The following is an 18,663-nucleotide window of genomic DNA, read 5'->3' on the forward strand; positions in this document are numbered from 1 at the left end:
GCACTATCCAACATCATCTTGTGAGGCACAAAGATCCGTTTGCGCTGTCAAAACCTAACTATTAAAGTTGTCTGGAATAGCTTTCCCGTTCCATGTTCTCTTTTGTTGATAGAAGTGCAGTTTCCAAAAATTGCAGGTTTTCCATGGAAATTTTTATCCTTCTGTTATGATAATCTAAATGAAACACTTTCTTTTGAGTTCAGTTGTCACTACATTCTTCCTTGAGACCTTCAGGTAGGGAGCATCTTGATAGTTCCAGGATCTACTAATAGCGGTATGAAAAGTCCTGTATCCCTCAGTTTTATATGTACATATGCTCATTTTCTTTCTTTTTTTTTTTTTTTCTTTTTTTGGAACTACAGAATAATTTAGGTTGGAAGGGACCACCGGAGTCCAACTGTCTACTGAAAGCAGGTCTAATCAGATCAGATGATAGGGATTTTTCCAGCCTATAGTATCTGTAATGTGCTAGAAAACATGTAAAGCCATCTTCCACCTGTGCCAGGCTAGAAATGAGGTCAGGAAAGACTGTTCCAGCCATTTTCCTCTGTACGTATTGCAGTAGCTGCAATTCTGGGACTAGGCTAGGGACTTAGTGGTTAAATCACTCAAATCGTGTGCCTGAGCTGCAGGACAGGGTGCTTATCACTACACAGAAAGGGCTGCGTAGGAATGGGTCAACCAAATCTTTTTCCTTTGCTACATGCCAATTTATTAAAGCTAACGCTTTTCAGAAGCTGGCTTGGATTTTTACTTTTGAAAGTCACTCTGACTTTGGCTGCTGAAACATTCTGATATTCCCGTTCAAAATGCATTTGTTTTAACATCTTACGGGGGCTCTGGGGGGCAAAAACAAAGCAGAATGGATAGAGCAGAACATTTAGTTTTGATTTGCAGCGGACAAGGACTGCTAAGAGTTTAGCTTTTGGGGACAGGAAAATATCCTGAAATATGGAAAACGTTCTCAGGAATGGAAAAAACAATTCTTCACAGCTGCATTATGGGGAGATTTGTCAAGGTGCGGGGCTGCGGGGCTCGTGAAGGACTGATAACACAGTAGCTTATTATGGATTTTGTCAATCGTTCAGAGACACTTTGTACGTGGACCCTACACACACTTGCACGTGCTCTTGCACACACTTGGATATAGGAAGCGGTGGTAAGTGGGCATGGTCTCAACGTTGCCCGGGCTCATCGAAGCAACGTTGATCCAAGGCTTTTTGCTTTAGGTCTGGTTTGTTTATTTGTGGTTGTGTCTCCTGTCACCTGATTGTATATGTGGGGGGCTGGGGGGTGTTTCTGGTGTTTCTCTTCATAGCCTCAACTAGTGATCCAAGCGGGAGTGTGTCGGGAAGGAACTCCTCAGGGAAGCAGTGACTCGAATTTGACCACGCCGCCTGCTGCACAAGGTTTGAAATTAGACCATCGTAATTACAGAGAACTAAACCATGGAACCAGGCTCCTAGCAAGCCATGCATGTACCCCTAAAGCTGCTGCTCCGGCTGCACTCGTTCTGCAAACCCCACAGATCCCGGTGTTTCTGTGAGGCTTCCGGGAACAACGCAACAAAGAGGGGCAGCAGATTTTGTCCATCTGATTTGGTTGTGCCTATTGCAGCAGAAGCAGAGGCAGAAAAGAGGGATGGGGAGAAAATCTCTCTCTTTGTCCTTCTAAGAAGTCATTTAAACCGAGGTCCTGGTCGCTGTTACAGGCCTGGCTGAGTGAATTGTCTTCTGCCTGTGTTACGTAGAAAGTGAAAATGGCCTGTCATAAGAGACTGATCTTGAAAAGAAGTACGAATTACAGATCCCTAGACATTGCAGAGGTTATTCCTCCTAGCATTCGGCATTAATTCCAGCCTGCCTCCCCGGTAGCCTTGACCTCTCCTTCCTAGCCTGATCCCTAAGGTGGTACCTTTTCTTGCTAGTAGCTGGCATGCTACCAGAGATACTAGCACACCAGCAGCACGTGAAATGACAACACTGGCAAGCTTTTTTATAGGGCTGCCAAGTTATCTAAGCTTCTCTGAGATGAGATGCCAGATTAAGCGTTGTCACTGTCGGAGGAACTGCGATGCACCACCCAGAACCCCGGCGGCACTACAGCCCTGGGAAAGTGTAAATCCAAGCTCAGCCTACGCCGTTCAGGGCTAAATCTGAGATAACCGCCAGCAGAACTTGCACGTGGCCGAGTCCTACCTTCAATGAGCTTTGCAGGAAGCTATTAATTAAATATTTTCCCTTGAGTGCACGGAGGAAGGGAGCCAGCAACCCAGGAGAGGCAGATGTTGCCCCTCCCGTTGCAGTGAGGGCAGCACAGCTGCTCCCTGCCGCCGCTGCCGTTGGCGCGGGCGTGCAGAACGAGCTAACAGGCGCCGGGCAGCTTCGCTTTCTTAGAAAGTCCCTGGAAATGCCACATGACAAAACACCGGCGCAGTTAACCTCAGTTGCTCGATTCCGTTTCCTCTCGGGCTCCGGGCGCCCGTATCGCTTCCTGCCAGTGCGCTGTGCACTGACATCAGCGGAGCCGCAGGCGCACGGAGGATGAGCTCACCTCCGGCCGGGGCGCTGCCTTTCTGCCGTGCTCTGAGCATCCCCCGAAACCACAGCCAGTGTGGGTACTTTCTTCTTCCTTTCCGTTTGAGTGGGCCTGAGTGCAGAGACGGGAGGGATGCGTTTTCCTCCTGTTACAGCGAAGCAGAAACAGATGTGCCAGGATAAGCGGATGCTGCGGTCAGCAGGAGACAGCAGCGCATGCTGTAACACAAACCGCTTTGTGTTTCTGCACGCTTAGCACCAGGGATGGACAGGGGAGTTGTACTGCAGCAGGAAGGGTGCACTTCTGTAACCCCAAAAAACTGTCAGGAAAAAAAAAAAAAAAGCAGGGATACGCTTGCACAGTATGAAAACAGGCAATCCTCTGGAAAATTTCACAGCAGTTGTTATTCATTTAGTAGCTTGAGACTGAGTGGTAATCTTGTCTGTAAACCTCCGACTGGAAAGGAAAAGGGGAAAGTTATTCTGAGTTACTGAGGTCCCACTGCTTGTTTGGAAATGTAATACAGCTGCAGCAGCTTTCAGACAGGTAGTTCCTGGATGAACCCATCCTACTGGTCTGGAATTAACGTCAGTATTATATTTCTGCAAGCTTTTGTGCCCCTCATGCACAATGTGACTGCTCTGAGATTTGGTAGCGCCAGTCTGCAGTCACATAACCATCTTTTGCTATAGCCAGAAACATCCCCTACTCCAAGACAGTGGTTTATCACCCTCTGTGCATCCACTTACCTGAGGTCTATGACCCTGGGAAAGGCACTTCCAGTGCTTTGTGCCTCATGAGGTGCAGGCTTGCAGCTGGAAATGTATCTAACTGCTCACAGAGGAGGTCAAGCGTGTGTTTGCATAGCAGAAACCAGAAAACTTTGCACAGAATGTAACTTCTGAGCTCTCAAAAGCCTTGATCTCAGGCATGCTCCAAAAAGCCTGTTTGTTGCAGGCTTCAGCCTGGAGCCAGCATAAGAGCAGTGGGAATGGTGTTGTGAGGATCTTTGGGTGTTTGAGAACAGATCTCTGCCGCCTTTTAACCTGGCATTAGCTCTGTAGCGAGGTCTTTGGGCAACCAGGCTCCTGGGTCGAGAGCTCTAACCTTCTGTCTCCCATGATCTTCCCCTTTAGGCATCACTGGAAAAGACGGTTCCAGGCCCAGCAAAACTACTGGTCTTAGGAGATCTCTGAGTAACATTCCTGCCACAGCTCAGTAGTTTGCCACCTTCTCACATCTTGCTGAAGCCCGAGGACTGGAAAACAAGCAATATTCTTAATTTCATAATTCAGATTCTTCCTTCATTATAATTTTGGTTAAACTTTCTCTTCTGTGTTCGGCTGGATTACCCCAAACATCTAAGTAAAGCCTTGGGGGGGGGGAGGGGAATGGCAAATGCCTTATCAGGGAGATGCCTTTCATAGTTTCTAGCAGATCTTTTGCAAGGACATTACTATTTTATAAAAGTCTTATTTATATCATGGTGTCTTGTACTGCCATGGGCAGCAATAGTTCCACAGAAAGATAGTGTTGACTCAGGAATGCAGGTACAGTGAAGAAAACCTATATACACAGCTAAGGGCTGAGCCTACATGCCATACAACCTCTAGTACACAACAGAGCAGTCCAAAGAGTAACATTTTGCTTATATGCTTGTAAAGACTGTGTCAGTACGAGACTCATCAGCAAGTCCTTTCTTCACTGTTTGAGGAAGAGAACCATCATGGCATTTCCTGCTGTGGTGGAGTAGCAGTCCAGCTCACCTCGTGTTATTGCTCCAATAGTCACTTGGCTGCTCTAGAGGCAAGAGAGAGACCTCTACATTTTACCTATTGTGCCACCAGGGCAGTCAGCTCACACACTGGTATCTTGGGGATTAATAACTTGAAATTTGTAGCTTAGTATTATCAGCTCAGGGCCATCTCCCATAACCAGTTTTCAGCCTGGTAGCACTGCCCTGGAACTTGATAGCAACTTTGAGTGAATGGTGTTTACAAGCTTTGTCACAACCACTGGATTTCATCACATCACGGGATTGCCTGCAAAGAGCCAAAGTCTCGAAAGAGTTTCTTCTTTGCAGAGCCTCAGTATTCAACTTAAATTACTGCTATACCTTCATATGCGTATGCGGGGGTCCTCTAGTATTGCAGCTACGCAACGCAAAGCCTGCGGCTACAGGTCAGTTCTGGGAGAGAGCAATGGCCATTTGTGCTGAGATTGTTGCTGGTGGCTCTCAGGCTCAGACTCTACGTGGGTTCATGGTTTCAGCATCAGAGCCGATCTTGCTAAATTCCTAGGAACGAGGGTATTTCTAATAGCCAGTTGCAAACAGTGAAATCTTGGTGGTATTTGCCATCCGGTGGATGCTCTGCCTGCCTATTAAAAGGACAAAGTGGGTATTTTGATTATCCTTGACAAGATGTAAAATTGGCTAGCTTTACAGTGTTAAATATTTAAACAGAGCATAATTGGCTTTAAATTTATGGTAGTGCATAGCAGAAACCCATAAAATGACTGCTTATATTCAGCTTATTTATTATCCTTTCACCAGAGGTCTGTTCCCTTAGCAGGTATTTATTTAACACAAGGTAACATATGCAGTATTAAGACAAAAGGCTGACTGAAAAGCACTAACAGGAAAAATAGTTTTTCCCCTTGTAGGTTATTCTGTCCAGTCCACTCAGTCTAGCAGTGGCCAGACTCCTAATCCTGTTAATTCCATGTTTTGTTATGTTTGCCCTAGTAGTAGTTTCGTGTGTACAGAATTTGGTGGTCTCCCATAATCCTGCATCTCAATAATTTTTGTACCTCCCTTACCACATATCAGAGAAATCAAGGAGTAAATGACTCATATCTCAGGGACTAAACTAAATCTATGCTGCAGGATGAGGCATGCTGCCAGGCGCGGGAAGAGGTTCGGCCCCTTCTCCCACTGTGTGAATGAATCCGGGTGGGACATCGTGCAAGCAAATCTGTAGTTGTTGATAGTTACACTATTTGGGATACCCAAATAAAGTACTTTTCTCTTTTAAAATGCACCATCTTTGCTACCTCTTAGTAATCTGTGGGGAAAACATAGTAGAAAACCAGTCTCCATAAAGATGTATCTGCTTGAGGTGAATAAGCAAGCTTGAAATCCAAGTCCCTGACTTTAATTTCCATTCTTATACAGAGACTTGGAATAAAAGTCAACGTATTAAACTCTGATTCCCATCATCTTCAGAGAGCTAGGATCTCACCCTGAACCACTTGGGGTTTCTTTTTTGAAATGATGAACACTTTTCCTTTCCCATATAACTAGTTACCTTTTCTGTGTAGCCAAAATCTTACCTCTAAGCAAATTCATTTCAAGTGTTTCTAAGCTTGAACAATTTGAGTCTGATTGAATCAAAAATAACAGCTCTTTGCAGTCAGATCAAAATACTGGAGGTAAAGGATGTTTGTTAAGCAGCAAGTTTGGAAGATTCTGATAAAAGGTCCTGGTTTCAGTGCAGGCATAAAGGCTGTTGGCAACTTGCAATTAGCCCTGGAGATTTTTTTCTTAATAAAGGTATATGATGTAGCACCTCAAGCTTCTGCTTTGCCTCCTCCATGTGCAACAACCCCAGCACACATGCGCATCAGCAGGCAATGTGAGTGGGGTTTTTTTTTTGTTTTTTTTTGTTTTTGTTTTTTTTTTTTACTTGAATTGTAGTTTTGGGGATTATAAAACAAGAATTTGCCATTCAGGAGCACCCGTGAACCTAAGTGAAAACAAGGAATAATGAGCATGAGGAATCACACATGGAGTAAAACACAAGCCCTTAAAACCAAGTGTTGGTAACTAATTCCATCCTCTTGTGTATCCTTCAGTACATTTTAACAGGTTTAATTTGAATACAAGCTAATTCCGCTCCATATATACACCTAGAATTCGCTCCAATTGAGTTTGTTTGTGCTATGTATTGTTCTGTTCGACATATAATTATTTAGCTTTTCATATTTTTAATTCTGTTCCTATGAAAAGTCTCTTTGGTTAATCAGACGGCTTTCCTAATTAAGTTTGGGGTCTGTGGGCCAGAAGGTGAAACAGAAAGCAAATTGGTTCTCTGAAAAACACCAGTGACTACCAGCACGGAGCTGCCAGCACTGCTGCCCACGATGCTCACCCCAATGTGGGCAGCCCACGTTGGTCAGAGCTGCAGGTGGAAACGTGATGAATCCATGGTTTGTCCAGAAATTCAGCTGGTTAAAGGGTAATATAGCAAGTGCAGACATGCTGCAAGTTGTCCTGCACTCTGGATGCCTAGGATCTGTCAGGCTGGAAGCTCCTACCTTCAAGGCTTCACCAAGCACCAAGCCTTCCTGAAGAGGTTTGAGTTTCCATGCAGAGGAACACTAAACCTTTAATTCTGCAGAGTTTGTCCTTCAAAGCTTTTCACACTTCAGATTTTGAAAGAGCAGGGAAATTTACTGTGTACCAGCTACCATCTGGTACTGACGAAACACTACAGCCACTTTCCTGGACAACGCAAACGATGGGGAAAAAGACAATCACACTAGATGTAATGTAAATACTTTAATTATATTTCAGTGCTTAAAACACAGAAACACTTGAATTAAATTACATCATAATGCTTCTGCTAAGTTGTTTGCACACTTCCAAGAATTGTGAAAGGAGGTGCTATTATACTAAAAGAATACTCCAGTACAAGCCCAGCATATACCCGTAATATTCTTTTAGACTCATTATCTGTACTTCATTAATCTAAGGGCAGTCATCACAGGACAAATCCTACCATTATAGGAAGAATGGTTAAACAGAGTTTCTCTGTAGTGTATGCTTGTTATACTAGATATATCTCAACCTGAACTTGGAACAAGGTGCACGTCTTTGCCCCCAAGCTGGCAGATGCACTGCTTGGCAGCTGCTTGTGCAGCACAAGGAGTTGGGTAAAGAGCATGAAGTACGCTGTTGCTTTGAGGAAACAGCTCAGCCTTTTACAGAGAATTTAGAGGAGGGAGAAAAGAAGAAAAGTTCCAACTCTAAGAGTTCTAGGGGAAACACTGCTCAGCAAGTCACACAGGGATAACCTCTGGGAAGACCAATGGGCAGTGTCCTCCAAATTCTAAGCATTTAAGCTAGATTGCACTGACTGCTCGCACACACATACCCTCCTTCTACATTCTCCCTGGAATGCAAATACCAGTAGCCTGGGGAGGCCTCCTGGCAGTGGACGGGCCACTTTCCACAGCGGGTCACATCTCTAACCCTTCTGCACATGCAGAACCTTCCAGGTTTAGAAAGGAGGATGAATTTTGAAATATTATTAACCAGCTTAGTCTTGCAAAATTGCCATGAGGAATGCTGTGCCAGTGAAGAAGATGGGGCTGGTAAGGAATTGTTTGCTGCTGTGAAAAGGGGAAAAATCATCATGGGAAGGAAAAAAAAAAGATTCAGGGCAAGTCCTAGCTTGCAACAAAGCACATGATGCCTCAATTGCCACTCAGTGAAAACCTCCTTGCATGAAGCCCACCTTTAGATCTGCATTCAAACTTTGGCTGGCCCTAATTCCCTTTGAACTGTTGCTGTGGTTGGAACACGATCTGACTGACAAATATATGTGCTGCAGGAAAATCAGTAGGTGATCAGTGCATTGCTGGGACACTGATGCTTGCATGCAGGCTCTGCACTAGCTGCATCACTAGCACAGCAATGAGATAGCTTGATTAGTGCATTCACCCCCAGGGATCTAAAGACACTGTCCATCTCAGAGTGAGAGACAATCTCTGGCAGCAGGTTACCAAAAATGACCCCTCTCCCCCCAGGTCTTGATAATCAAACTGGATGAAGAGAAACACATACCTTTTTCAATTGCCTCTGTACTTTCTTACTGGGGAATGGGGCAGGGAGGATGGGGCACCATGCCTTATGCCATGGCTGTACTGGCAAACATGGTGGGTAGAGGGGATAGAGGCAACTTTCCAGTCCGTTCCTTATGCCATGCTCTGTGTTTGCATTGCAAGTGCACAGCCTGGACCCTACTGCTGGCCTCCAACCACCATGCTGGGTGGCTGGTGGCCACTGGAAGGCTCTGCCAAGGACAGCTCCAGTGCAGCACTGTAGCTTGCCAAGAGACCCCATCAAGCTCTTTCCCCCGCCCCCGCAGTCCTGAAGGACACACAAAGAGGCAGAGAGGTGCTCCAGGGTTACAGGGGAACTGCTGTCTTACCTGCCCAGACCCACCTTCAGGTAACATGAGCACGACCCACCAGCAGGTAGCATGAATGGACGCTAACGCAAAGCTCTGTGTTTTCTTCTGCAGGAAGAAGAAAAGATTCTGACTGCAGGTCCTGGCAGGTAAGGAAGTAAGAACTAGCTATTGAGCCACCTCTGGGCAGACATATGGTTGTTGTAATGTTGAGTCAATACACATTTTTCCTCATTAAAAAAAAAAGAGAGAGAAAAGTTTTCAAGCATTAATCTCTCTGTACAATAGTCTGCATGGTAGAAACTTCCCTGAACCAAAGCAGGGGAGGATACATGGTATCAGAGCTCCACTTCTATTTGTTTCCTTTCTGCAGCATCAAATACCCAAACACCATCATCCATAGCTTAGCTGTAGGCAGTCACGTAGCTGGACATTACAGCCCCTTCCTCTAGAAGCCGTGAGAGTTCTCCTGTGTCCATGCCACAGCCCTAATTGGGGATATTCAGCCACTTGCTCAGTTAAGATGTAATTAGTCAAATATTTCCCATTTTACTTTTTAAAGCTAGTGAATTGCCCATGCTGCAGCATCGCCTGGGGCACACATTTATTAGCAGGCCACATGCCACAAGGAGGATAAGCCTCAAGGTATGCTTCTCCTGGGTGAGCAACAGCCCATGCCTCAGGTTACCACTCAGCTCACAGGGGCAGCTGTCCCAGGTCAAAGCAGCTTTGCCAGCAGTCACCCTCTGGGGTACGCCAAGGCTGTGGTCACTGCATGGAGATGTTCATTCAGGGCTCTCCTTGGAGCTTGGTGGCACAAAACCCATGGGAAAGCTCTTTGAAACATGCACCTCTCCTTCCCTGACCCAGAGAGGGCAGTCATGTGCTCTAAACCAGCTAATCTACAACAAAGCGCGCACTGTTCTTAAGCACACAGCTGGGTACCTGGTGTCAGTCAGTGCCAGCCCAGAAACTGGAGCATGGCAGCCCAGGACCTTTCAGTAGTAACGGACACACCAAATATTGCTACTGCCATCACAAAAGGTTTGCTTTCCAAAGCGACGACAGTTCCCAGTGCTTGTACCCATCTGTAAGACAAACCAACTGGGTGACCAGCTGGGCTCAGTGGATCAGTCATGCTTGCGAAAAGACACTGATTTGTTGGCTCCATCCTCCTCAATCTCAGCATGATCCCAGAGCAGGGTCAGGTATTGTTCATGCATTGATGGCATTGGCAACGTCTGTGAACACAAGGCGACTGGGTCTCTGGAGAGCTCCTTGACTCGTCAGCAGAATCTGCGTTGAAGCAGTGAAAGATGAGACCCAGCATGCCTTCCTCCAGGCACATGGGCTTGTGCACAGACTGCAAAGTACTGTAGCTAGATTCAGCCCCTTACTAAGAGGAGGGTGACAGACTAACACAGCATTAACAAGGCTGTGACAGAAAAATACAACAGGCCAGAGAGCAAGTCAGCACATGCACGCCAATTTAGTCTCCACATCTCTGGATTACCGGGTCTGGCTTATCTAGGACTGCACCGATTTTTTATGTATAACTCACTCTACATATCACCTGACAGCACAAAAAGATTTGAAACCTCAAAGCCAGGAAACATGCCATAGACTGAACTTTGGCTACTAGTATAAATTCCCTCTCTCGTTATTTTAAGCCTTTAAACTTACCTACTTTCTAAGCAGAGGAATCTGCGCACTAGCAAGCTCTGGAGGGATCTGAGGGATCCTGCTGGCCTGTTACTGTATAGGAAGGAAGTGCTTTTACAGTACTGGAATTACAAATGTCCTTGTAATTTCCCCCCTTTACTACCTGAAGGGTAGTCCTCCATGTGCACTAATACTGTGCATTGTACACACTTGCCCAGGGGTCAAGATCCCTTGCTTTTACACAACAGCATTTCTCTGCTTTCCCAAACCAGTATATGGATTATGCTGACTGTCTTCCATATTCCAACATATATATCTTCCATATGCTCTTTGGCAGGTTGGGAAGCATTCCTCAAGGTAAATATTTTGTAATTACAATGTCTATATTTTTTTTCTTCTTTCCCCAAATCTACCGCAGATTATATAAAGGCATAAAATGTGTGGAAACTGAGGACGTTTGGGAGAACTCCTGCTTCTCTAGCTGGAAAATCAAGGGAAGACATGGGCAGCACAGAGCAGCTGGAGAGGAATTAAAAGGAGAGAGGTCCACTCTTAGTGGGGGGCTGAATCACTGGCTGAGAGACATGCCTAGTCCAACCATCTCTGCTGGCTCTGTCTTTCAGAAAGGTTTTTTGTGTGTGGTAGTTTTAACAACGGAAAGAGAGAACATTGTGAAACTGGCTGCAAACAATAGTGAGAAGCTCTTCTTTCCCATTTGTCCTGCTTCTTGGTATATTTGGGAAGGCAACAGCCTCCTGTCTAAGACCCACCTAGACCATTAACAACAGTAAACATTAACCAAAAACAACTGGCCAAGCCATCGAGCCCTTTCCTAACTCACTAATGTAGTAACTCAGAGGTCTCTGGGGAGCTCATCATTTCTCAGCATGTCTCACGCAATGGGTACTCAGAGTGTTCAAAGGAAAGCCTTCCCCTTTCCCACACAGAAAACTCTCCATCCTTTTCTCTGAGCCATGCCTATCCTGTTCCCAGCAAGGCTGGCCTGGAGGTGCTGAAAAGATCATGTCACATGATCCATGCCACAGCCATGGGCAGGCTTTCTGCCTGCACTTTTCACAGCTTGCAACACAGTTAACGAACAGTTATAATCGCAGGCTTTCCCTCAGAAAAGGCCTTGTTCCGCACTTGTATATACACAAATCAGGGATACCTTAAAACTGTGCGGAAATGATTTGCTTTTCACAGCCAGGGCAAGGGAGACTCTGTCTGGTGAGCATCTGAAACCCCTTCTCCCAGTAAACTGCAGGTATCTTACTGCTTCCTTGTGGTTTCCTGGGAAGTAAACTGTTATAAACTCACCCTTAATTGCTGCGATTTCCCTATTCTCTCTTGTAGCTGAATAGAGCCAGTATTTTGCCTTCCCAGGCTCTTATTCCTAGTTGTCTGAATTTCCAAATGCCTTCAAAATGCTCAAGCCTCCTGTCTCCAAGGCTAGCAGAGACGGGTGAAGCCCTCCAGAGGTCTCACATAGTTTCCTGACTGCACAACCCTACAAAAAGTCCTCGATTCTGTAACAAAAGCAGTGCAGGTGCCAGTGGTTGTAGCAACAGACCAGCTGATTCCTGTTGCCCACCTTGCTCTGGGATGCCTGGGAAGATGCTGCATCTCGCCCATGTTCTAGAAGCTCCTGCTCCAGTTCATCCTGCTCCTCGGTGGGATCGAAGTTGTACATAGGCATGAGCTGGTGGCGCAGCTTCTCTAACCTGCCCATGAGAGAGAAGGCAAGAGGTGGGTTCAAAAACTGAAGAGAGAGGAGGACAGAAGCTCAGGCTGCCTTCTCCACCCCATTGCTGAGGTCTGTCTCTCCTCCTGCCCAGGGATTCAGCTCTTGTTGCCACTTGCTGGTTAAGGGTCACATCCCATCCTGCAGTGAGGAGAACCTACTAGGCACAGCCAGCAGGAGTGGACAATGCCTGGAGTGAAGCTCCAAGGATTAACTACCATTGCTAATCTATGTTGGCAGGCATTACGCACAGAGAAATCAGATGGGTATTTAAATACCTGCAGACCTTAAAAGATCAGAACAAGCTTTGTCAGGTGGAACAAAAGGCAGAGTGGAACACACTGGCTAGGCATTTTGCAGCCTCTCTCCTTGTCCCTCTGCCTGCAAAGTCAGTCCTGCCATGTCATACTATGCCTGCTAGCAGAAGTGCACTTTTAGCTCCAGTGGCCTAAGAGTTGTTCTTCAACTTGGAGGTTGAAACACATAATAATAAATAGAAAATAATAATTAATTATTATATATATAATACAATACTTAATTATTATAAATACAATAATAGAAAATAGTAAAGAGATTCTCACAGGCTGTTGATACTTGTGGACAGAATGTACTGTCATAGGCAGCACACTCATGTGAAAATACTGAGTCCCTGCCTGAGGCTGCAGCTGAGTTTTGAGGGGGTAGGAGAAGGAAAATACCCAAGCAGTTACTAGCAGTGTCACCACAAATATCTGCTTTGGCAAGTTGTAGGATGACACATTCCCTCCCTGCCTCTCCATGGGCTTTGTCAACACAACCATTATCTCCAGCAGCACTATGTTTGCAGGCCAAGCACTAGCTGCTCCTGTGAATGGGTGCAGATCTTGGCTTCAGGGACTAGCTTGGAAATTTTACAGTGGGCAGCAGCACTTCTTGCAAGTCTGCGGCCAGGCCAGGCCTGCCACAAGGATTCAGGCAGGGAGGAGGCACAGTGACTAAAGGATGTTCACAATTGTTTCTGCTGTCAAAGACAGGAGGATCAAGAAGTGTTTTCCCTGCATGCTACTCTCCTCTCTGTTTTCAGCGGGGAGCTTACCAGGGAAATTAAGACACTACATCTCAGCCTAGAAAGCTTAGTGTCTGCAAAAGAGTTATCAAGAAATCTGTGCTGAAGGGACACAGTTCTGCAGTCCAACCATCTGCAGTGAGATGAGCAGCAAAGAACAGAATCTGAAGCCAAGTGGCCCTGGCATCAGGGAGGCTTGGGGGCTTGCCAGACATGGGCCTGTGCCAGCCAGTGGAGACACACCCAATCTCCTTGCAAACCGAGGAGCACTGCCGTACAGTGAGACAGTGAAGCTAGGTATGTGCTGCAAACTCTGCCCCAAACTGGGGGAAGTTGGTCTACGCTGTGTGCATACTGCTGGTGACAGAAGGCCGCTTTCAGGCACACCAGCTAATCAGGCGCTAGCCTGGATATCTCTGCACTACGCTGCCAGTGCTGCTGTGACAGCAGCTAAACAGCCCTGTAAGACCAGCAACATGGCCCCATGGCTGTTTGAAAGCAGAGGGATCGGGGGAATGGCTGAAATGTGGGGTCCACACCTCTCATGACAGAGCTCCCGGCTTCTTTATGCAGTCATAAACCTTTACTTTTTTGCTTAGCCCATGTCACAGACGAAACATGAAGAGTTTTCAGGATCCCTGACCTCCTCCCAGTCAACAATGTTTTCCTCTCCAAAGTGACAGAGCAGCATTTGAAGCTCTTGCATTAGAAGGCAGACCAGTACTGGGAGGTCCCTATCCCTGCCTCATTCTCATGCAGCTGATTCCTTCTAGACTTGTTCTCAGATGGCCCTCCCTTACACTTTCCCCATTTCCCTTCCTACTTCCTAGCTCTGCCTAGGTTTTGAAGCACTAAGTTCCTCTCAGCCAACAACAGATGTTACTTACCTCTTCCTCTTTCTGATATACAGAACCTGAAGGAGAAAGAAAACCATCATTATAACACTCTCAGTAAGACAGGGAACAGTTGGGAAGAGAAATTTTGGGCGCACAGCACACAGAGGAGGGTGTAGGAAGGTGCCACTGCTCACCAAGCAGGGGGAAGGGAGAAGTGAAAACTGAAAGTGGATACATCAGTGTAAGCTTGAGAGCACATCAAATCTGACGTTGAGTGCTCAACTAGCCTGTTGTTAGGTGTGTTAGTAGTAGTAACAGTGTTGGATATGTTATTATTAGGTGTATATTAGGTGTAGCACAGCAAATTTCTGTTGGCTGCAGGACTTACATTGCAATTTAGAGCAAAGAACCTTTCCTTTGTGGTTTTCATTTACAGACTTTCTACAGCATAGAAGTAGTTACCCCCTCCCCCCCAAAAAAGGGAAGAAGCAAAGAGGGCATGCTTGGTGACTTGCCTCGTGTCAGCCAGTAAGAGTGGCTGTGCTGGGAGGAAAGCGAGGCTTTTGGCCTCCAGAGCCTTGTTCTGAGAACTAGGAACACTCGGTGCTGCTCTCAGGAACTTATGATCGTTTCCAGGATAATGTTTCCAGGTTCTCTTAGGGGCTTTTGGAAAAACTCCTCCTTGGGCCTGCAGTGAAATTTTGCAGTAGTCCCTTTCTGTAGGTTCCTCTGTTGGTTGCATGGTTGTATTAGCGAAGCTCTTCCTCATACGAGGAACTGGAGCTCGCTGCTACCTTCATTCTCTGTTGGCAGGTAAATGATTGGTTATATAGCAAAAGGAAAACTGCAGCACTTGCATTGTCCATGTCAGGCCCAGAACTACAGTTTCTGAAATCTTCTGCCTACAACATTAATGGCAGAGTTAGTTACATATAGTAAATCCTTGAAAATTCTGCTGATATTCAGCAAATAGAACTCCAGAAATGCAGTCTGGAATGAATCTAGCTAAAATGGATTCAAGCTGCTTTAATTCAGAAAGGGTTGTCCACAGAGAAGATTAACATGGTTTCAACAGTCTGTTTTAAAAATTAATTTGGGTGAACTTTCTTGCAGGCCCCCTGTGTAGACAAGGTCTAAATCAATGCAGCTATTCCAATTAACAAGTCAGAGCAGAATCTGCTTTGATTTCTTTTAACTTAACTTCCTATTTCTATTAAAAGTGCTTATATTACCTATGGTTTCCTCTAGGCCTGCTGAGCGTTCTGCCTGGAGCGAACAGCAGGGAGACCGCAGAAGCGTTGGACACTTGCAGTATTCCTATGAGCATATACCCACTACCACCAGACGCTCTTCTCCATGACCACTGGAAAAAGGCCTTAAAAGGAAAGGGATCTCAGGAACTATCAGTTCCCACCATTTCTGGGTAAACCTTTAGTACAACACAGAAAAATTATTCAGCACAAACCAGTTCTAGGGCCCCTTTGTCACCCCACACCTTCAGAGAAGAGAGAAATATTTAGCAGATCTTTCTTACCATAGCTACAGCCAACCCAATCACAGTAATGATTCCAAAGGACAGCAGCACTGTGCCCATGCCAGGTCCACCGCTGGACACATCTGGGATTTTGGTGCTGTTGAAACTGGTAGTTTCATGGCTTATGGTAGCTGTTTCTGATACAGTCACATCCAGTGATATCCCTGGGTTTGGCTTGGCTGTGGTGGTGGTGCTGTGATACAAGTCATGTACAGAGGGCGAGCTGCTACTCATCTTGCTAGATGCCTGTTAGCTTTTACCAAGCAGTTGTCTTTACCCATTCAAGACACTTTGTTCCAGCTACAGTAGTGGAGAGGTGCCCCTCACAGCAAGGACCCTCACGCAATCCTGCTGTCCTGCAGCACCATCATTGCTGGGGTTTTTTCATGGCAAACACACTAGTTTCTACCTAGAAGAGAATGAGAACAGACACACAGTGCAAAGCTCTTAGAGATAGGCACAACCTTTCCCAAAGTCTGACCAACAAATCATTTTTCAGGGGTACTGAGAGCCCACAAAGCCCTGCCTGATTCACCTTAAGTTAGTGATATGCTCTACCCTCGCTGCTTCAGCTTTGCCTCCTTGCAGGCACTTGGCAGATTTACCTGGAGCCAGCCTCAGAACTCCAATTTGGTGTGAGCCAGGTGGCCTCCTTCCACCTGGGGAGAATGAGCATCTTCCTGCTTCTCTTCTCTCTCTTGCTTTTAATTTAGGAAAAAAGTATAAAGATGCCTTTAAGTTTAGCAGTAGAAACGGATCCCATAAAATGGCACTAAGCTCTGAGGCAGCCATACCTTGGGATGCTTTTACTGAATCCAGTACAACTTCCCTGTTGTGGTAGTCCCTGGTGACTGGTAAGCCACTGCACTATCCACGGCATCAGTGTTCCTCAGCCTATGCACTCTGGTAAGGCAGCTTCCTTAAAAGTAGTGGGTTGCACCCCCATCTGCTACTAAAGAGATTGAAAATTTGCCAAGTCCCCCATGAAGGCACCCACTCAGGCTTAGTCATGCATTGCTAATTATCAATATTAATTTTAAAATGGGTCCTATTTCAGATTGACGTTGTGAAATTTGACACATCTATTCATGCTGAAAGCACGAAAAGTTCTGAATGTTTCATGCTTCTATTGTACAAATGATCAGGTGTTGCAAAATACTCTGGGATGATCCTTTGAGAAGTAGTTGCAGAAATTTGTTTATAAAATTACTGTAATAACATTAGTCCTGGAGCTGCTTTACTGAAAATGCAGCTACCTCTGGAGTTGAGCAGTGTAGACCTCAAGGACTATCACAGCAGTCCTCTGAAAGTTTTTCTGTAGTTTAGTTGATGTTACATCTCCAGCAGCTGGGACATAGGGGTTAATGAGTTCTGAACAGAAAAAGATGCGCCTGCAAAGAGAAATGAGCCAGTGTTCTGCTCCTTCTGTTCTATTCTAGGCAAGGTTATTGCGCAGTTCCCATTACTTTGATGCCCTGCTGCTGTCCATAACTGCATTAAGCAGTGTGATTAACAGCTGTCACTAACAATTGGAGCACAGAAATTGCATCAGGCAAACAGCACCAGGCCTCCTTGTGACCAGTCAGCAGCCTGACTAGCCATCTTGGCTTGCAAAGCGCTTGTCCTGCATCTCCCTGAGCATGTACATCTCTCACCACACACGCAGGATCTGTCTCACAGTTCCCCATAAACAGCTCTGCGAAACAGGAGCTGCTGGGAGGTGTTGAGATGCCAAGGAGACTGCGGGAGGGGAAATCGAACTCTCACAAGTTTCTAGGGAAATGTGAAGACAGAACTTTCGGTCTGATCCCATCTAAGAACATGCTAGGGCATGGGTTTGTTGCAGGCTGAATGGCAAAGTATCCTTCGCTGGGTGCAAAACCATGTACACCTGCTTCAAACTATACAGCACCTGGATTTCTCCTGCCATTACTGACCACAGTGGAGCTCGGGTGTATTGGACAATCAGGTACAAACACTACAGATTGATTTGAAATCAGATTAGAGCTGCATACTTATATCCTCTGTGCCACTGGATCTGGCCTGCTCAGTGCCACAACAGCAGATAGCACCCAGCAGGGAGAGAGAACTGATGCATAAGTATTGGGTAGACAGAGCAGCAACTCACAGAGAATCATTGATCTGTTCTATTCAGGGAAACTGCCCATGACAATAATTCACATTAAAAAAAAAAAGAAGAAGAAGAAAAAATAAAGTCACCACCAAGCAAACAAACAGTGGAAAAAGAACCAAAGTCTAAGCAGTGAAGCAGACTTAAGGGCTTTGCAAAGTATAACTCTGGATCTCAAACAGCTCCTGAATTTTGGAAACGTAATGGGTTAGGCCTCCATCTGAACCTATCATCAGTTTTGGAAAACGACTTGAACTTGGATGTTCAAGCTGATCATAAGCCTGCAGGTAAGGCCCATTCTGTAGTGACTGGACACTGTACTGCTGTGCATTGCTCCACTGAAATAAGTAGGGGTAGGTCAAAATTAGTCAGAAGGTCAAGCGGAGATGGGGGCTCTTGTTCGTACTATTAGGACCCCAGTCATACTGACGGATTCTCAAGCCCAGACACCTAGCTCTAAAATTGTCCCTGGCTGAGAAGGTTTCTGACACGGTTTAGACACGGTTCCAAGGCCAGATGAGAGCATTTCTGTTCCCAAGTCCCTTCTGGTCCGGGCTAACCCTGTGGTCAGCTGGCACATTGACAGCAAGTACGGCCAACGGCTTTCCTACCACCCTCCTTTCCCCGTTCTCTTCTTCGTGCTACATTTTTGATCTACAGGCCAAGCACGCTCCAGATCTCTGATGGCTGCTCTAGGGCCAGGCGCAGCTACCTACTGCCGGCAGGTTTCTGCACAGTCCATGCACAAACGTAACAGAAGGAACAGGAGAGCGCTCAGCTGCTGCGAGCTGGCGTGATTCCACCGCCTGCGCCGACAGAGATCTCCTCACGCAGCCAGGACCGCGTGGGGCCGGGCGCGCGGGCGCCAGGAACGAGGAGAGCGTGTTCGTCTCTCTCTGAGGCCAGCGCTTCCAGGCCGGTCCCTGAAGGGCGTCGCAGCGGCTAACGCTCTGGGATGTAGGGCACCACGTCAGGCACT

The 18,663-nt window shown here is 46.2% G+C and overlaps 1 protein-coding gene across 1 annotated transcript; it reads right to left on the reverse strand.

Moving 5' to 3' along the window:
• Window positions 1-7,084: 7,084 nt before the first annotated feature.
• On the reverse strand, window positions 7,085-18,643 carry C12H3orf18 (chromosome 12 C3orf18 homolog). The gene is made up of 5 exons (XM_062585793.1): window positions 16,089-18,643; window positions 15,554-15,962; window positions 14,071-14,096; window positions 11,989-12,118; window positions 7,085-10,028 (listed from the first exon to the last, which is right to left on the reverse strand). Exons 2-5 carry the CDS (start codon window positions 15,785-15,787, stop codon window positions 9,948-9,950), a joined length of 471 nt encoding a protein of 156 aa, XP_062441777.1. The 5' UTR covers window positions 15,788-15,962; window positions 16,089-18,643; the 3' UTR covers window positions 7,085-9,947.
• Between the last annotated feature and the right edge of the window lie 20 nt (window positions 18,644-18,663).

The sequence above is a fragment of the Rhea pennata genome, chromosome 12 (genome assembly GCF_028389875.1).
Source record: "Rhea pennata isolate bPtePen1 chromosome 12, bPtePen1.pri, whole genome shotgun sequence".
NCBI classification, from domain to species: Eukaryota; Metazoa; Chordata; class Aves; order Rheiformes; family Rheidae; genus Rhea; species Rhea pennata.

Bases quoted from the DNA above. Each gene is read 5' to 3' on its own strand.
- C12H3orf18 (XM_062585793.1), bottom strand. From the start codon at position 15,787: ATGAGTAGCAGCTCGCCCTCTGTACATGACTTGTATCACAGCACCACC. The intron at 12,119-14,070 runs GTAAGTAACATC...TCTCATGGGCAG, and splicing joins TATATCAGAAAGAGGAAGAG to GTTAGAGAAGCTGCGCCACC. The intron at 10,029-11,988 runs GTGGGCAACAGG...GCTTCAACGCAG, and splicing joins CCCAGGCATCCCAGAGCAAG to ATTCTGCTGACGAGTCAAGG.